Source organism: Syngnathus scovelli, chromosome 9 (assembly GCF_024217435.2).
Source record: "Syngnathus scovelli strain Florida chromosome 9, RoL_Ssco_1.2, whole genome shotgun sequence".
NCBI classification, from domain to species: Eukaryota; Metazoa; Chordata; class Actinopteri; order Syngnathiformes; family Syngnathidae; genus Syngnathus; species Syngnathus scovelli.
The window spans coordinates 5,195,272-5,209,334 of record NC_090855.1 but is presented as its reverse complement, the minus strand read 5'-3'; the positions used below and the strand labels follow the sequence as shown (position 1 = coordinate 5,209,334).

The window sequence follows — 14,063 nt, the reverse complement described above, 5'->3', positions numbered from 1 at the left end:
TCCCTAGAGGCTAAATTCCATGTTTGATAAAATAATCGTAGTTCACCAGTGAGCTCTTCTCATTTTTTTTCTGTGCATCAAAGATATATTGTTATACATTCATGTCTTCATTAATTAATGAGAGGCTTCTCTTTTCCTTCATTTATTATTCAGCTAAATCGTTAATTTATACCACGAGGAGTAATACAGAGTCAAGTGAGCAATTGCTGCAGGGTGCAAGGTTTAAGATGATCCAGTTCCATTATAACAGGAATGGATTCCTTGCAATAATGAATCAAATGACTTTTAAATTAAAAATGTTATTATGCACTGATTTTGGATGAAGCAATCTATTGTGTAATGTCACATAACATTGCATGAGTACATTCATTAAATGATAACAAAGTACTGTTAACCTAAAAAAAATAGTACATATACAGTCAACAATGTGAATATAAAACTGCAACCAAATGTGGACAAAGGTTTATTACATACTTTTAATAGAATACACTTTAAAACATCACATGCTGGTAGTAAAAGATTTAACTTTTTTTTGTACAAGTACATAAACAAGATAAGATTAACGATTGCTGAATTACAAAAAAATAAACAACAGTAAGGTCAAATTGCAACATATTTATTGTACTGTATTCACACGCCTCAATTTCTTTTTTTACACAAATCTTTATACTGCCCCCTGCTGGACACATAGATATAATATTATAAAGCTACAATATACACATGGACAGATCAACTCACAACGCTGGAAGTAATAGGGGTCTATTTTTTTTTTTTTTAATAGATTCCATCAATGACTATCATGCAAGCGGTAATTTGGGCTCATCATTCATTTGAGTGGAGAATTGTGACTTCTTTGTCATCTTTGCCCTTAAACATTTAAAGATGGCAATGAGAGGTATGGCAAGACTGGGAATGCCTGCCAGGACGAAGATGGCCACGTAAACCCATGAAGGATACGACTTCTCCTCCAGAGTTGGGAATTTTTCCTGAAAACAAATTATAATTATCAATCAGTTAGATTAAAAGATCCTTATACAAAATTCTTCCAGACAGATAACATACATATTCCGGATCCCAGGCTTTGTAAGAGATCTTTTTTGAAACTTCAGTGATGAAGTAAAAGATTACGATAAAGATCATGATGAGCGGACTGATAAATCTCCATGTAGCCTGCCAAAAAATGTTAGGTCTGTGTCCAGTCATGAACTCGATGTCGTCATTGAACCTGAGCAGACAAACACAATGTTAAATACATCAATAACTATTAAATTAAATGATTAAAATGAGACTATTTTAATTACCTGTCAATCCCATATATGTAAACAACTGCGAACATCTCGCTAAATCCAATGACCAGAAGTGGGATTGATCCTCCATAAGTGTCAAATAAAGACAGCCAATAATTCCCTGAGCCTTGGACAAAAAGGAGGCCCACCAAACAGCAGATCACACATGTCACACCTAAGCAAGAGGAAGAAAAAAAATCTAGTTCTTACTTACAAAAAAATAACCATTGCATCGTAAATAGCTACCAGTCACGGCTTCTTTGGGCCACTTTTTCGGAAAGACCTTAAGGTCTTGCAGAGGTACCACGACGCCTTCAATGTTCCCAAACATGGATGACAGGCCGAGGCTGAAGAGCATGATGAAGAAGAGGACAGACCACAGTGGAGAGAAGGGCATCTTGGTGATGGATTCTGTGAACACGATGAACGCCAAACCGGTTCCTTCGACTCCCTAAAATAAAAAACAGATATGCAGCAAGTAAAGAAGCTGCCATCTTCAAACACAGTGAAACTTAAATTCTTACCTCACTGAGGAACGTTTTTAAATCACAAATTCCCAGAGTCAGCCCTTGAATAACATCGGGATGCGTTGCATTGAGTTGCTGTAAAGCCTCCGTGTAGTTGCTCTCAATGATGTTTCCCTCAGGAAGGTCAAATGTATTTAGCAGCATCAGAATGTTCCTAGAAAATAGATATGTGTAAAACAAGAGCTTGGAGAAAGGACCAACGTGGACGTCAGAAATTGTAAATAGCAAGCACTCGTTAATGCAGGTGTCAAATTGTTGCGTCGCCCTAAATCCGATGACGGTGTAGATGACCGTAGCGGCAAACACCGAGGTGATGCCGTTGATGATGGAGATGATCACCGCGTCCTGTTGGCAGTTGTTACTGAAAACACACACACATATGATGATAGGTCATTGTTCGTGCATGGCTTCTAAAAACCCTGCAATGTACTTACTGCACCGAGTTGTAGCTGGAGAAGGATATGAGGCCCCCAAAAGCCAGAGAGAAGGAGTAGAAGACCTGAGCACCTGCATTCATCCACGTTGAAGGGTTCGCCAGCTCTGTGAGCTGGAGATTGGAAGTAATGCATCATGAATGTGTTTGATTAATAGCAGTGGGATTCTTGGAACCTGTCTGGAAGAATTTAAATTATTTGCGGTAAACTACACAAAGACAAAGGAATGCTCATCTAATCATATTGTGAGAATATGCAGAAAAATGAGTTTTTTTTACATATGGATTATTTTATGCATTATAGGCAGACTTAAATATGAAAAACGTACATCAGGTGTGAATAGAAATTTGAGTCCACTCAAAGATCCCTTCAGCGTCAATCCTCTGATCAAGAAGATAGTCAAGACCACATACGGAAGAGTCGAAGTCACATATACAGCCTGCAAAAAAAAAAAAAAAGTTTTATTTAATTGGTTTTAAGATTAAACTAATTTAAGTCAAATGTTCCACCTAAAAGTCCAATTTTCATGCCGTTTGTATGTATGTAGCACCTTGCCAGTTGTCTCGATCCCCCGCACGATGCAGACGTAGAGCACAGACCAGGCACATATATGACTCAACAAGGTCCACCATTGGATGCCGCCACCATCCACAATACTCGTAGTTGTGTTCAAAGTCTCTCTGTACCAGAAATAGTCCACTGGGGAGCTCTTTGCGCACTCCGAAAGCAAACCTGCAATCATGATATTGATGTTGTTGTTTGTTTTTGTGCGTGCAAATATTTAATTGAATACCTGTTAAATTGTCATTCATCGGACAGTAGCTCCAAGGCAGAGGATCTTGAAATGAATTGAAGAAGTACCAAAGAATCCAAGCAATGATGGTGTTGTAGTATAAGCTGATGGTCAGCGAGACACACATGGAGGCGATACCTGCAAACTAATTTTTGTTTAATATCCCCGAAGGCCTCTTCGTACGACTTTTGAATGACGCTCACCGATGCCGGTCAAGTAAGGATGAATGGAGGACCACACTCCCAAACTGCCTCCCCTCAAACGCTGACCGATGGCAAACTCCAGATGCAGCAGCGGGATTCCCTCCAGAACCAGCAGGATTAGAAAGGGAATCATAAACGCCCCTGCAGGGAAGAACACTTTTATCTTTATTCACATCCTGTCGTATAGAGATGATGATATGGAATGACTCAAGAGAGCACGTGCGCTTTTACAAGAATACCAGCCTTTGTACGGAATATAAAAAACATCTTATCTCCCAGTGAGGGTATACATTTTGCTGATTCAGCAGCTTCATTTAATGCCTCTTGGGAAAATAATTTCAGTAAGATACATACTGCAATAACATGATATGATTCTTTCTTTGTAAGTGCACTTCAGTTGAAAAGTGTTATCTATTGCTCAGGGCAGTGTTGGAATAATTTGATTGGGCTGTCTTTATTGGAAATTTCATTCGTCAGAAAATATGATGCAATATAATGACGGAAACACACAGCTATATTGCAAACAAAAAACATTACATAACAAATTATATAGGTGTGTGAAAGTTCACTGGAGCTTGTTAAAGACCACAATTGTGATAAAATTGTTCATCCCTAGGACCTAAACTCAACCATCTCAATAAACTAGAATATAGTAGGGAAAAAAAAGCAGCATATTTTAGCTGCTCCATTTAGAAAGTAGATTCCCTACACGCAAAAGGAATTTCATCATTTCGTTAGATTTGACTTATTGCTTAATATAGGCTACTTATGTTTATTTAAAACTTGTATGTGACAGAAATTGTTGTCACATGTACTGGCTGCCATTGCCAAAAATTCCTCTAGACTCTTTAAGGTTATAAATTGTACGAGTTCACATTCGAAAAAGTTCTCATGGGATTCATCTATCTATCATCTATCTATCATCTATCACAAAAAAAACCTATATTGTAGAGTTGAATATCTGCCTCAGTTTAGCAAGGCCAAGAAGCTCCTCCAAGTCCTCACTCACCTCCTCCATGACTCTGACACAAATAGGGGAAGCGCCAGACATTTCCAAGTCCCACACAGAATCCCACGCAGGTCAGCATATACTGTGCCTTGTTGTCCCATTTCTGCCTGTCTCCAGATCCCTCCTGCTCCAGCTTCTCTAGCTGCTGGTGTGACGGTATCCTGTCATCCAGGCCCGAGTTCGGGAGTGTGAGCTTCATGATCTATCTATGGCGGTGTGCTGTGTTGTCCTTGGGATATAAAGGATGAACTATATAGCGGATCTCTGTTACATATTGACAGAGAGAATGAAGCTGGAGGTGTGACATCTTTTGAAGCCTACACATGAACCTTCAGTAGTGTCTTATCTGAGAGTGACAGGCATTGCTCTTATAAAAATTTATGAGGAACTATTCTGCTTTCATAGAGTTTACTGTACACGGTGGCCTTCAAGGTTTTGATAATCACGTCTCAGCACTAATCATTACTGTTTTTATGTACAGCATATATTGTAAACCACTATTACCTAGGATCTATAAAAGTGAGAGGTAAGGTTAAATGAAATCTATTCAATGTACTTGCCTATCTGCTTGTCCATCTATTTTGTCTGCCTATATCTCCATCTCTCCATCTATCTGCTATGAACGTTACCAGTTTAGACCCAAATGCACGACTCAGCACAATAAGAGAAATTATTTTATAAATTGAAAAAAAAAACAATAAACTCATCAATGCCTAACTTTTTCATGCTTATTCTTATCATGTTTATCACCTATCGAGTTTGCCTTTACAGATAAAGACAGCCTTTTAGACGTATTAATAACTAATAAAATAAACTAATAAGAATCACATCCCAGATTATGATGCAGTGTAGTTTTATTTAGACCATGCACAGTATATTTTGACATGGGATGCGTTCACCAACGTGTACTTTTCATCACGTCCGCTAGAGGACGCCACCATGCTCGTAACATGAGCTGTCCTCTGCTTCCAGTTTGTGCTTGGCGCATCGCTTTCCAAGAGCAAAGACCGAGAAGTGATCCCGATCGGCTCAGCGCTTCAGCACCACAACACGACTGGATGCCGCATAAGAGTAAGACGCAGCAAGCGAGTCAGAGACACAGCCCCGGATTTTGACTTCCTTGCACCGGCTGTTTTTCCCCAGTTCCGGCTTGGTGCATGGTGTTTGCATGGAGGTGTCAGTGGGTGACTGTCCCGCATGGAGACGCTCCGATTAGGATAAGAAGAATCAGCAGCGGAGGAACCTGCACCGGAGGCTCTATCGGGAGGCGTCCGCTCTTTTGACCCCCATTGCATGGAGGACACACCATGGCGACGTTTGTGTGCAGGGTGCAGTTCTTAGATGATACTGATCCATTCAATAGCACCAACTTCCCGGAGCCCAGCAGACCTCCAGTGTACACATTCAGGGAAGATATTCCACTCATCAATCAGATAGCTGGAGTGCACAGGCTGCTAAGAGCCCCACATAAGGTATGCATTGTTGACATGCTCCTTAATGCTTAACCTGCTCCTTCACACATGCGCATTAATAATTGGCCCCTGGGGTTGCTACCAACAAATACACAGAAGGATCATTGAGCAAGTGCACTTTGCAGAAGTGGGATGCTGACCTGCATTTTAATACTAAATGCATGACAGAGTGCCATATGACATTAAGGTTATTGTGTACAGTAGCTGGGTGTCATTTTAATATGGGTGTGCATATTTTGGCTGAGGGCCGGAAGCATCTGCTCATGTTTTGTTCTAACCACATTAATCCCTCATTTTGACCTGATTAAAAAAAAAAAAAAACATGCATCCATTGTTTTATAGTGGTATGCTGTACATCATTTTAATTTAAGGGGTTGTTTTAAGTACAGGCAACATAGAGCACTAGTGGTTAGAATGTCTGGCTCGGAGTTTAGAGGTACAAGGTTTCAGTCAGTCCTGTGTGGAATTTGTATGTTCTCCCATTACGTTTGCACGGACTTCCTCTTACATTCCCAAAACGTGCATGCTAGAATAATTAAAGACTGTAATGTCCATATTTGTGTGGTTGGGTGTTTGTAAATATGCACCCTGTGATTGACTATAGTGACCAGTTAAGGCTTTCCTCACCCAAAATCAGCTGAAATAGGCTTGGTTGCAATGTAGCTACAGGTGTCAAACTCAAGACCCGGGGGCCAGATCTGGATACACTTGCATAGAGATGTGTTTAAATTATTAGTTCATTTTCTTTGACAATATCAACTAAAATGCAAATTCATGCAAATGTGGAAAAAAAATCTGGATGTTTTTAAAAAAGCAGAATTGTCGGTATGGTTATTGAAGTGAGTCCAATTCACCTGTGCAAAGTGTACATAGTGTTGAGCTTGTGATCTTTTCAGAAGCCAGCTGACATTCTCAAGATTTGGAGAAGTCTCAAAGAGACTATCCAAACCTTTGAGAGAGAAAGCTCTTTTAATTCTGCTTGTTTATAAATAGCACACTTTGAAGACTCGATGCCACGGAAGTTGAAATTGCTCACACGTGCAATAGCCCTGGGCTGCAATGTCATAAATCAATTGAGAGTCAGTGCTGCGGGGTTTTTTCTCGATGTAGCTTTGTGCAAATGAAAAATGCTTCGAAAGTGTGTGTGCATTGTGCAGATGCACCATGCATCGGAGGGAGATAGCACAGTTCAATTGTAAATTGCATAGTGTTTATTTTTAGTCTTTCTGCCTTAACCGCCTGCCTGGTCAGTGGACCACAGTATGGTGGTTGAAGGGAGAGGCTAAGGCTGAGTGTGAGAGCACACAACTTGTGGTTCCCTCTCTGGACTTGGTCACAACACAAGGCCACCGGGGGTTCAAATCCTGGGTGGGGGACAGCAAAGAAAAAGCTCCATTGATGTGATAACGCTTTACATTTACATTTGTCGACGTAAGGAAAAATGCATAGAATCTGACATAAAGGCTGATTACTTAAGTAAAAGCAACAATGTCTAGCTCATACTAACATTTCTGCTAAAATTTCGTGTCCATTTTTAAGAACAGAACACTTTGAATTGTGTTTTGTTTAGCAGACATTTGCAGTCATTATATGTTGGCATAGATAGATAAATAAAGTTACAATATTGACAGAAACAGGTGAACTGGAGCCTATCCAAGCAAGAATTTTGACAAAAAATGGGTATTTGTTGAAAAGAATGCCTAGATGGTAACTTTTTTTGCTAGGGTCATAGAAAAAAAAGTAGTGCTTTGGCATCATGTAGTGCCAGGGAAACACTTTGAAATGAGTCCAGTTAGGGAAAATGTACAGGCTGCTTTTGTCAGGGCTTGGCGGAATGAAGGGAGTTAGTTGTGAATTAAAAGTCGTTTCCTCTTTTTTGTTGTCTGTCTCTCATATAGTGTGTTCTTTATGACACGTTTCATGTCACTCACAATTGTGTTGAAGGAAAGTTAGTCTCTTGGCATAAATAAATGGTCAGCCTAACTTTGTGTGTGTGTATGTCTGGATATGCTAGTCTGTAATTTGAAGTCTGGAGAAGCGCTCTCAGGCCTCATCTGTCTTTGCTCGGGGTAGCTGGCCTCACTTGCCTTCTTTCTGTCTGCCTCTTTTTTCGCTTGTCCACTTGACTTTGGGGTATAGGAACAGAAATCAAAACACCATTGTCATCCCTGCAGAAGTATGTATGTACTTAATATTTAATGGATCATATTCCTCATGTTGCACTGAGCAGCCAACTGTATTTCCTTTGTTGCAATTTTTTGGTTCTATGGTTATCATCACACTGCTGTTCTCACTGATAGACTTTTGCGTAAATCTGTGTGAAGGCAAATTAGTTCCGCTGGTGATCATTTTAAAGACAAGAGCAGACCGGTGGGTATGAGAGAGGGAAGTCTGCGATGCTGTGGGAGTGCTCACTGACTTCAATCATGGAAAATGATTCCTTTCATTCCCTGACGGTCACCTTTGCATTGATTCTTAGAGTCTGTAATCAACCCCCAAAAGACCTGACAAATCACAACTCTTCTTTTGTGTGACAGTTTATCAAACAAAGAGAGACCACACTGCAAAGCTGCTCCCAAATTTGTCATTGTTAAGTGCTGACAGGAGCTGATAAGCGACCCATCGTGACATCCGGGGGAGCCTAGACATAGCAAATATTACACGGTGCACGCATGATAGGTGCACCTAGAGGGCAGACGCTACACTGGTGACAGGTCAATGACATAATTCAGCAGGGAGAGAGAGAGCAAGACAGGAGAAGGAAAACATTTGAAAATGTCATTAGCAGCCTCAATGGAGATAGCAGACACTCCACTTGGATGTGCTTTGCAATTGAAGCGTTAGGTTGCTGTCATTTAAAAAAAAAAAATAACATGTTTAAAATAGATGCCACATGATGACTTGCACATTTAAGAATTAGAAGTGAGAATATGCTAGCATGTGCTAATTTATTTAATTGAATTAATTTATTTGATTGGTTTACATGAATGCATATGTGTATGCAGGTTGGCTTTTAAAGACAATGAAATCTTTCTAAAAAAAAAAAAAAAAATAGTTGAATTGTATTGATTTGTATTTTGTTTCTCTCTCTCTCTCCCCTGCAGCCTGATGACTGTGCACTCCAGTTGTCTCATAATGGAAGCTATCTGGACTTGGAGTCGACGCTGGCAGAACAAAAAGACGAGCTGGAGGGATTTCAAGAGGAAGGAGGGTAAGATCATTTCCGTTGTCTGTGTGTCTTGCCCTAATGTGGTGACATTTTCACAGTATTACACACGTTTGTTCAAAGTAGTAAAGTTACCCTTCTTGTGAGACTCAATGATCTCGCCTTCCCAAACTTGGCTTTAGGGAGCTAACCGAGTGTCAAAGAGTTGAAGGGTTTGCTTTTGCTCTTCCAAAAATCTTTCCGCACGTTTCTTGTGGAAAAATACATTCTCCTCAAACCAAAATTTGTTCTTAAATCATCAACCATCCAGCCATTATTTTTATACTGTGTTTCCTGTTCAGCATTGAATCAACAAATCATTTTTGTACATGCAATTAATCTCGTTTGGCAAAACACAATCAGTGCTCATCAAACCGAAACTTCGACTTAAGAAACATTTTTGCTGCTGAAAAGTTGATTGAAGTATCTTCATCATAAAATCTTCATTCAGTCTTCATCCAATGGATTACGTAATGAGGAGAATGCCTGAAGGAAACATATTTTAGGTAGCTGACATCTGGTAGCATACAGTGATGTAAAAAAAGATTTACCCTCTCCCCGATTTATATTTTTTTACCATTTAGGATCTAATTTAATTGTTTTATTATCATGTGCTCATTTTCTTACGTTGCTGTGGAAACAAGATAATTGTGTGCTGTTTGTGCCTTTGAAATAACTACTTGTCAGGGGAGAATCACATACAATAAATATGAAATAAAAATAAAACAATCCCATAAAAAAACAGTAAGTATGGTATTAACTGAATTTACTTTCTTAAAGTGTTGCATGGCAGGTATTCTTAATGATTCCCTGGAAATATTGCATGTCAGGACATCATAAACTGAGTACTTGGTATGAAACGAAGTTGCGTGCTACTTCTTTATCAGGGTTAAAGAAAGAAGACAGTTAAGAGTTTCCAGGACCCCCTTGAGTTCACGTCCAATAAAATGCTTGGCCGCAGGTCAACAATGATGTCATTGCAACCACTTAAGAGGTGTAGACATGTTTCATGAGTAATTGCCCTCATCACAATTGAGTTACCTCAGCGTTCTCATTAGATGTGACTCCACCGTACAACTCTAATATGTTTTGTCTTGACGTACTTTTGAAATCTGGACGAAGAAGAGAAAGGCTGGAAATTGTGTTTTTTTTTTTGTTCACTTTTTTTGGCCTGGTTCTATATTAACTCCATATGTTTTATGCACTGTGGATTGTGTTGACGTATCCACTCGTATACAGGATCACAATCCAAAGGTTGGCACGGGCTTCCCTGGTCGGCCGGACCACAAACATGTATGGGATTTATTTATCTAACGTGGAATTCACATGCTTCTCTCCAGACGACTCTCCTCTCTCTTCCCAATTCCAAGTCAAGTGAAATGGTTTGGAGCTCATGGGAAGCCGGTGAGAGCTAAAATGCTCGGCGTCGTCCCTCCTCACTGATCCAGTCTGCCAAGGCGTACGTCTTGCCAGCTGGCTCACCATGGCATGGATGTGTGTCATTAAATCCACACTGTGTTGTCTGAGGAGGCCGGTGGTGGGGGTGAAGGTGGCGAGCCAATTATTTTGTAAAAATAGGGCAGTAGACCTCCTGGCTTTTTATGGCAATGATATGTGCAAGAGTACACCCGACCGCCCTCCAGGGTTCTGTTGTTGATTTGATGACTATTACATCTGATGAGGCCTTTTTGCTTTTTACAAGTCTCGTTTATACAAACTAAAGGACTCCAAAGTACTCAAGATCACATGTTTATGCCAAGTCATACATGTTGACCTTGGTGTAGCACCGCAATTGCACTAACAAGCAGAATTTTTTTTGTCTCACTATTTTCCCGTTGGCCATTAAATGCAACTGTAATTGATATTAATGACAGGTTACATTCCAGGGGTGCCTGTGTCATACCTTGGGTGTTCACAATCAGATTAAAGTATGGTCCTTCTGACAGAGCCAGGAGATATCCATATCACAAGAGCTTAACAGGCCATAATCACTTCCACCCCACCGGCCAGTGAAGATCGGGTCTCGTAAATCCTCCATCCCATCGCCCATACGCTGCCTCTTTAAGTTATAAATGAAGCGTATAGTCCGGGGCAGACACAGCTTTAGCTAGTCAAAGTGGCATAGGGTTTAATTGAGTCACATTCAAAGCGCTTGTTGTTTTTAGACTGAGCCATGACAGTGCGTGACACTTGTACCTTATCATCAAGTCATCTATAAAAGTCTCCTCTGAAGTTTAACGGTGGACATTTGGGCCAGTTGTTATGTCTCGAGAAGATAAACTACACTGAAGCTTGCGTTAGGTCATAATGTGGAATTTATGTTTGTGAAACTATATTATATTAAGCGCAAAAAAAAAAAAAAAAAGACATTTAGCTGGTCACCACATACTGAACATGTACAATTTAAAATGTGTCTAAGGCAAGGTTTTTGCTCGCCTTTCTATTTTGGACAAGCTTTTATAAAGCATATTAAAATCCAGCAAAGACCACAAGTTTCTTGTCACGTTCTTTGAACTCTCTTAAGACAGCTCACCTTTCAATGTTTTTCATTTTCTCTTGACCCACTTGGACATTATAGATGGACTCAAGTGCGCATTGGATTTCATTGGAAGAGGGAGAATAAATGTATTCTTGTGAAACTTAAACATCAAGAGGGGAAATAAAATACCACTTGGCTGCTTTGTGTGCAGAGCTGTTTAAGGGTATCATTAACAACGTAGTGCAGTGTAGTCATTGCTTTGTGTGTTGTGCGTGTGTGTGTGTGTTTTCACAAATATGCATGCCTGGTGATCGTTTCAAGAGGCATCTTCTCCAAAGTGTAAACTGTCCCTCAAACTTGATTCTTCGCATTCTGGATTCCTGGTAAATCATTTGTAGAGATGTCAGCTACCAGAATTATAATTAGCACCAGTGTAACTTAGTTTTCACAATGCAAACGTCATTTTAACGAGTCCCTTATGTCAGTATTAAAAATTCAGAGTCAATAACGATTTTTCAAAATTAGAAACGACAATTATATTTAATTGGACTTTGGCTCGGCACGATCAACCATCACCTGGGTATGCATAGAAAAATGTTGGATCAAGAAACAAATATAAAGTTTATTAGGTACCACGTGAAGTTCATTGCAAGGATTACTTCTGCAGTTTTGGGCTTCACCTCTACTCGCATGACGAGTTCTTTGTTGGAGTGCCCAGTTTTCATATTTAATTGGGGAAGGGGTGGGCCTCTCTTATATTCCATGCGTGTTTGTTTAATTTGATAATGAGCACGCCGGCCTGTATAGCCTCAGGTGCGGTAAAGGGATACCGTTGCAGTGAAGCCGACAGAAAGCAGACGTTTGTGACTACTAAAGGGGTTTGGTTACCCTTTTGGATTACGTTCCTCTTTGCAGTCTCATCTCGCCAGCCGTGTTGACAGATGTTGCTCCCGTCTCACATCTGCCTTGTTGCTTGCTATTATATTTGCAAAACGGCGGCAGTGTGCGGACGTCCCCCGCTGCGTAATCCGCTTGTATGCACGCTGGGTTCAGTCTCCCACTGACTGGAGTAGGAAAGATGTCAGCTTGGATGCACTGAGTAGTATTAATGCTTGTTTGGAGCGAGGCAGTACTGTGATTTGCCCTCTGAGCTGAGTCTTTTTCTACTGTCAGGCCAACTGCTGTTTGAGTGTCACTAACAGACTTTTAATGTGATGCCAGTCAGAAGTTTCTCACCGCCTTTGAGCAGGAAGCATGAAAGACTATTTGTCAGAGCTGAATTGAAGGGGGGGTAACTGTATCTTCTGTGATTTTCACCAAAGTTGTGTTTACTGAGCTTGTTTGTGAGATTTGTTTTTAGATAATGGTGAGAAAGTCTCAATTTGTCATTCAAATGTCGTTCACTGTATGAATACACATGAAAAAAAGTTGCCTTGCTCATCCTATGCTACATATAGTTTTGTGGAAAATGGTCAAGCAGGTTTTGATTTATGATTGCGGCATACTATTGAAACATTTCGTGAACTAGTGCTGCTCGCGCCACTGGCGGAGCTAGAGGGGGACACTGGGGGCCACTGCCACCCCAGCTGTAAATATGCGTGGATCCTCAACCGAGAACAACCGATCACCAATTTGCATAATAATGCAAAATATCTGCCCATCTTATCAGTGGTAAAGTCTACCAATTAGGTAAAATGTGATTATTTCACAGCGGCTAAGAATCAGAGTCAGTGGCTCAATTAATCACCAAATAAATAAATAAAACAAGTAAACCATCAAGTCAGTCAGTCAATAAAACTCTTTGGCTAAACAAAACAGCACTGAAACTCGTAAACTCTGTACTAAAATTTCAGAAAGCATTTCCAGGTAAGTGAGAGTAGGCTTAAATCATTAATGTCATTGGTCGGCGGACATGTTGGTGTTAGTAACATATGTGTTGCTCCGATTTTTTTTATGTGTTAGACACAGCAGGCCTTTCTACAACACCAACTAACAGGAAGCATCAGACATAAATCTCAGAGCAGGCTTTTGAGTGGAGACCTGAATAGCATTGTGGTGAACTACTGGCACCTTTCTCTTTGATTGTCACTCAGACATTGTAAGCTGTTGACAGGACGGTGATCGAGTCTTTGCATGTCTCCATTAACACTGTGGGCGGAGTTGACCTGTGTGCTGCTCCCATCCTTCATTTTCACCCATGGAGACCTTTTCCTTGTTGTGCTTCTTTTTGTTTTCTAACAGCTGAAAAAATAACAGGTTTAAATAGCAGCTTTGGTTTTGGGTTGCCCATTCCCGATTCAAGCAGCTTTCTACTCTTTGTGCTTTCCAGTACAGTTATAACAGATTTTGATTTATTCATTATTCGTCTGAACTGATTGTATTTTTTTTTTTTTATCCTTTTCAGAAGAGGCAGAAAACACAACCTTATACTTCGGACGCAGCTGTCAGTCAGAGTTCACGCCTGCATCGGTGAGTACTTAAACCCACACTGCTGATTTAAACTGTACATTTATAACTCCTTTAATGGTGAAGTTTGTGCTGCATCACAAGTGTGGTATGAGCTTCCATTACTGCCTCCATTACCAGCAGCTTGTTTTATTGCTGCTGCATACAATGCACAGTGGCAGCTTTTGGGAAGCAGCTTGAATCTTAATT

The 14,063-nt window shown here is 40.2% G+C and overlaps 2 protein-coding genes across 6 annotated transcripts in view; one reads left to right on the top strand and one right to left on the bottom strand.

The window, feature by feature from the left end:
- Window positions 1–714: 714 nt before the first annotated feature.
- Window positions 715–4,471, bottom strand: slc6a19b (solute carrier family 6 member 19b). The gene is made up of 12 exons (XM_049731260.1): window positions 4,253–4,471; window positions 3,244–3,384; window positions 3,041–3,178; window positions 2,798–2,979; window positions 2,576–2,686; window positions 2,248–2,360; window positions 2,046–2,174; window positions 1,811–1,967; window positions 1,533–1,737; window positions 1,302–1,461; window positions 1,063–1,225; window positions 715–986 (listed from the first exon to the last, which is right to left on the bottom strand). Exons 1-12 carry the CDS (start codon window positions 4,449–4,451, stop codon window positions 798–800), a joined length of 1,887 nt encoding a protein of 628 aa, XP_049587217.1. The 5' UTR covers window positions 4,452–4,471; the 3' UTR covers window positions 715–797.
- Window positions 4,472–4,531: 60 nt separating this feature from the next.
- The window catches only part of fhod3b (formin homology 2 domain containing 3b), a 63,437-nt gene continuing 53,905 nt past the window's right edge, over window positions 4,532–14,063 (top strand). For 3 of the 5 annotated variants that reach the window (XM_049731166.2, XM_049731165.2, XM_049731167.2), the window contains exons 1-3: window positions 5,244–5,724; window positions 8,829–8,935; window positions 13,813–13,877. In XM_049731166.2, the coding sequence (XP_049587123.1) occupies window positions 5,560–5,724; window positions 8,829–8,935; window positions 13,813–13,877 (337 nt within the window). In that variant the 5' untranslated portion in view covers window positions 5,244–5,559. Of the gene's footprint in view, window positions 4,551–5,224; window positions 5,725–8,828; window positions 8,936–13,812; window positions 13,878–14,063 lie in introns of those variants that run through there. The other 2 variants (XM_049731164.2, XM_068651748.1) reach the window with 2 other exon arrangements.

Coding starts and splice junctions, on each gene's coding strand:
- slc6a19b (XM_049731260.1), bottom strand. CDS start 4,451: ATGAAGCTCACACTCCCGAACTCGGGCCTGGATGACAGGATACCGTCA. Junction 3,179..3,243: donor TCCTTACTTGACCGGCATCG/GTGAGCGTCATT, acceptor ATTAGTTTGCAG/GTATCGCCTCCATGTGTGTC. Junction 987..1,062: donor AAGCCTGGGATCCGGAATAT/GTATGTTATCTG, acceptor ATTTGTTTTCAG/GAAAAATTCCCAACTCTGGA.